This window comes from Microtus ochrogaster, linkage group LG5, assembly GCF_000317375.1.
Source record: "Microtus ochrogaster isolate Prairie Vole_2 linkage group LG5, MicOch1.0, whole genome shotgun sequence".
Classification (NCBI taxonomy): Eukaryota; Metazoa; Chordata; class Mammalia; order Rodentia; family Cricetidae; genus Microtus; species Microtus ochrogaster.
The window spans coordinates 47,042,490-47,045,625 of NC_022031.1; the positions used below are offsets into that span (position 1 = coordinate 47,042,490).

At 48.9% G+C, this 3,136-nt stretch overlaps 1 protein-coding gene across 3 annotated transcripts in view; it reads left to right on the forward strand.

Annotated features, from left to right (window-relative positions):
* Nucleotides 1-686: 686 nt before the first annotated feature.
* The window catches only part of Slc44a1 (solute carrier family 44 member 1), a 158,026-nt gene continuing 155,576 nt past the window's right edge, over nucleotides 687-3,136 (forward strand). For 2 of the 3 annotated variants that reach the window (XM_005362191.3, XM_013351888.2), the window contains exon 1: nucleotides 689-1,786. In XM_005362191.3, the coding sequence (XP_005362248.2) occupies nucleotides 1,739-1,786 (48 nt within the window). In that variant the 5' untranslated portion in view covers nucleotides 689-1,738. Of the gene's footprint in view, nucleotides 1,787-3,136 lie in introns of all 3 variants that reach the window. The other variant, XM_026786600.1, reaches the window with a different exon arrangement.

A 3,136-nucleotide genomic window follows, 5' to 3' on the forward strand; every position in this document is an offset into this window, starting at 1 on the left:
TTTTTAAATTAGAGAGTTATTCTGAGTGGCTACACACACACACACACACACACACACACACACACACACGCACGCACGCACACGCACGCTTGCGCTACTCACATAGAGATCCATTTATATTTATGACCTTCTCCCCTCCTCCACCTCAAGCCTGAACTCGTGTGAACAATGAGTCAGGCTTTATTAAAATCATCGGAAAGACCATTAGTTTTGTCTCTTCCCTCCGTGAGTGACCAGCACCAATCCTCCCTTCTGAGGCTGGAAACCCTGAATTCACACGGCCAATTATGCAATACTAGACTACTGGGAAGCATTTCCGGCTGGCTCAGCTGGTGATCTGATTTTACCCTGCAGCATCAAGATTGATAGGCCTTATAATTTTATCCTGGTTAGTGCAGACGTTGTTCTTATGTAACTCGGGGTGGGGGTGGGGGTGGGGATTAAAACTTCCTGGTTTTGAAAACAAAACCCCTAAACCTTTTAAAGAGATTTTCCCTGATGACATCTCAAGTGAGATCTGAGCTCCGGTTAGGGTAAAAAATTAAAAAAAAAAAAATCTGTTTTCTTATTTTGAATTTGCTGCAATTTAACTCCACCGAATGCTGTGTGTGCTTGTTTATGAGAAAGAGCAAGAACAGAACAGTAAAGCTTCCCACTAAATAACTTGTTTTTATTTATTTATTTTTCTGGTTTGGGAGTTTGATCTCAGGCCTGCCAAGTTTGAACTTCACTCCACACTCCTTACTCTGTCCTTTCAGGAGGCCTCTCTGGGCACGATGGGTGATGGATGGGCACGGGAAGGAGACTTGTTCTTCGAAGGTACATAAGATCAATTCAGGAGCCCTCAGTTTCTCTCCGCTGATGGCAGGGTGTAATTTTACAGCATCACATTCATATGCATGTGTGGGGCATCATACATAATTAGTTTGTTTACGAGACACCTTGCAGAGCCTCAGAACGCCCAGTTCTATTATAGCTCTTCAAGGGGAAACTCCAGTGAGGAGCAGGCACAATGGAAGGCGCTTGGGCTGGGCCATTCATCCATCATCCGTGGCAGGCATGAGATCGCCAACAAAATCCAACACGTTTTTATGAAGCGCTGACAGAGTCAGCTACATATCCAACCGCTTCTACAGTTCTAGCGACAAAATAAGCACTAGCTACTGCATGGAACAACTGTGCTAGCCAGAAAGATTTTTATAAACCCAGAGAAGAGCGCCCATCTTGACTTGCTAAGAGAAACAACTCCTCTTCCCTTGATTATAAAGAAGGAGGACAGATGGCTTCTTGTTTAAGACTGTAATTTTACTTTCAGCATCCTCCCTCAGTTAAAAACAAGATGTCCTTTTCTGGCTTTGAGGGAAAATCTCAAGGGAGGGATTTTTATTCCTGGCTGTATTGAATAATTCAACGAACATCCCAGAGAGCACAGGGAGATACAAAGAAGAAAAGACCTGCCCTTGTTCTCAGGGAGTTTTACAGTCTTACTGTGGAGTTTATGAACAGTTTTATTTCTTTGCTTCGAGCTAATGACCCAATGGTTACCATTAGGGAACACTTCATTCACCCATCCCATGCCCATGGAAGAGCCTCAGGTCAAACTGCAGAAAATTCAAGGACCTAATGCAGTTCTTGCTGAGCGCTTATTCACTGGCCTATCAGCTGCTTCCCCACATTATTTAATCTTAAGAACCCTTTGCAGCCATCCCTGTCTGCTATCAGGACTTCACAGAGGAACATGAGGTTCGGAGGAAGGAGTCATCTATACTCACAGACCCAGGAAGCGGTAATGCAAGACACCAACTAGGAAATTGTCCTTTTTAGGTCCCCAGTTTTTCTCTCTTTTGATCCCCCTCTCCCCTTATATTTCTTCTTTCCACGAACAGTCAGTCAACTTCGGTGCTCATTTTCTTCCCCCTTGACTTTGAGTCACCTTGAAATCTGTCCTTTAAGTGGCAAGGCAGGCGCACTTCTGGTGTCTCGCTTGCTCCCTTCTCTCTTTGCAAACAAACCTTCGGCTGCCTTTGAGAACTTGGACACTGTGTAACGAGACATAAAGGTTTGGGCGAGTGTTGGATACATGCACGGTGCTGTGACTGTTGACCTTGTTTCTTCTGGCCATTTCTAAACTGCTCTCGCTTCACACTTTTTCTAAAGACTTTAAAGCGTTGGAATTTCTTAAAGGTTGTGCATGTCTATTCTAACTTGTTGCTACCCGAGCGCGTATTAATACAGGTTTTTTTTCTTTTTCTTTTTTGTAAAAGAATAGCAACTTTGCTTTTTATCGCCTATTTAGTTTTAGTGTCAATAAATTTCTGGAATGTAATATAGTGTCTCGGTAAATATTTTAAATATGAATTTATGTGTGTGTGTGTGTGTGTGTGTGTGTGCGTGTGCATGCGCTACCATGTGTAACGAAGTTTGGTCAAGATCTAAAATGGCTTTGACTTGAGGGCCTGAAGTACTACCTTCCCCTCCCATTTCTGGCTCTCTTACTACAATTTCCACTTGGGTGCTGTCGTTGTAGGCCTCTTTCCAGCAAAATGGGGACAGGAGCAACAGATGACTTTTTGCCCTTCTCGTCTTCCATCACCCATTCCCTCTCCACGGAAGGCTTAGCAGGCACGCTTCCTTCTGGATAAAATAAGCATCCACCAGAGCCCCCAAAAGCTTCGGGTCAGCGACTCCGGTGGCGTGCCCAACCTCTCCCCGTGCCTCGCGGGTCCGGAAGCAAGTCGGCTGCCTTTGGGCTGCAGGCCCGCCGGGTCCTCGGGAGCTCCGGCCTCAGACGCCCTCTCGCCCCGAGGCAGAACGGCGGCCTCGGTGCTACCGCGAAATGGGCCCGGCGCCGCGCAGGCTCCGGCGCGCGCCCAAGGGCCCGGCCTCGTTCTGGCTGCCGTGGCCCCGCCGTCCGCGCGGCTCAGCGTTGCACTGGGGGCGGGGAGTCTGATGGGAGACGCGCGCGGCGGCGCCGAGGAGGAGGCGGCGGCTGCAGCCCGGGAGAGGGAGCGGGAGAGGGACTGGGCGCGGGTGGTGGGAGGCGGGGGCCAGGAGGAGGTGCCGCCGCCGCCGCCCGCCCCTTTCCGCTGGGGAGCAGCTGCAGCAGCAGGAGCGGAGCCGGAGCCGCGCAGCCGCC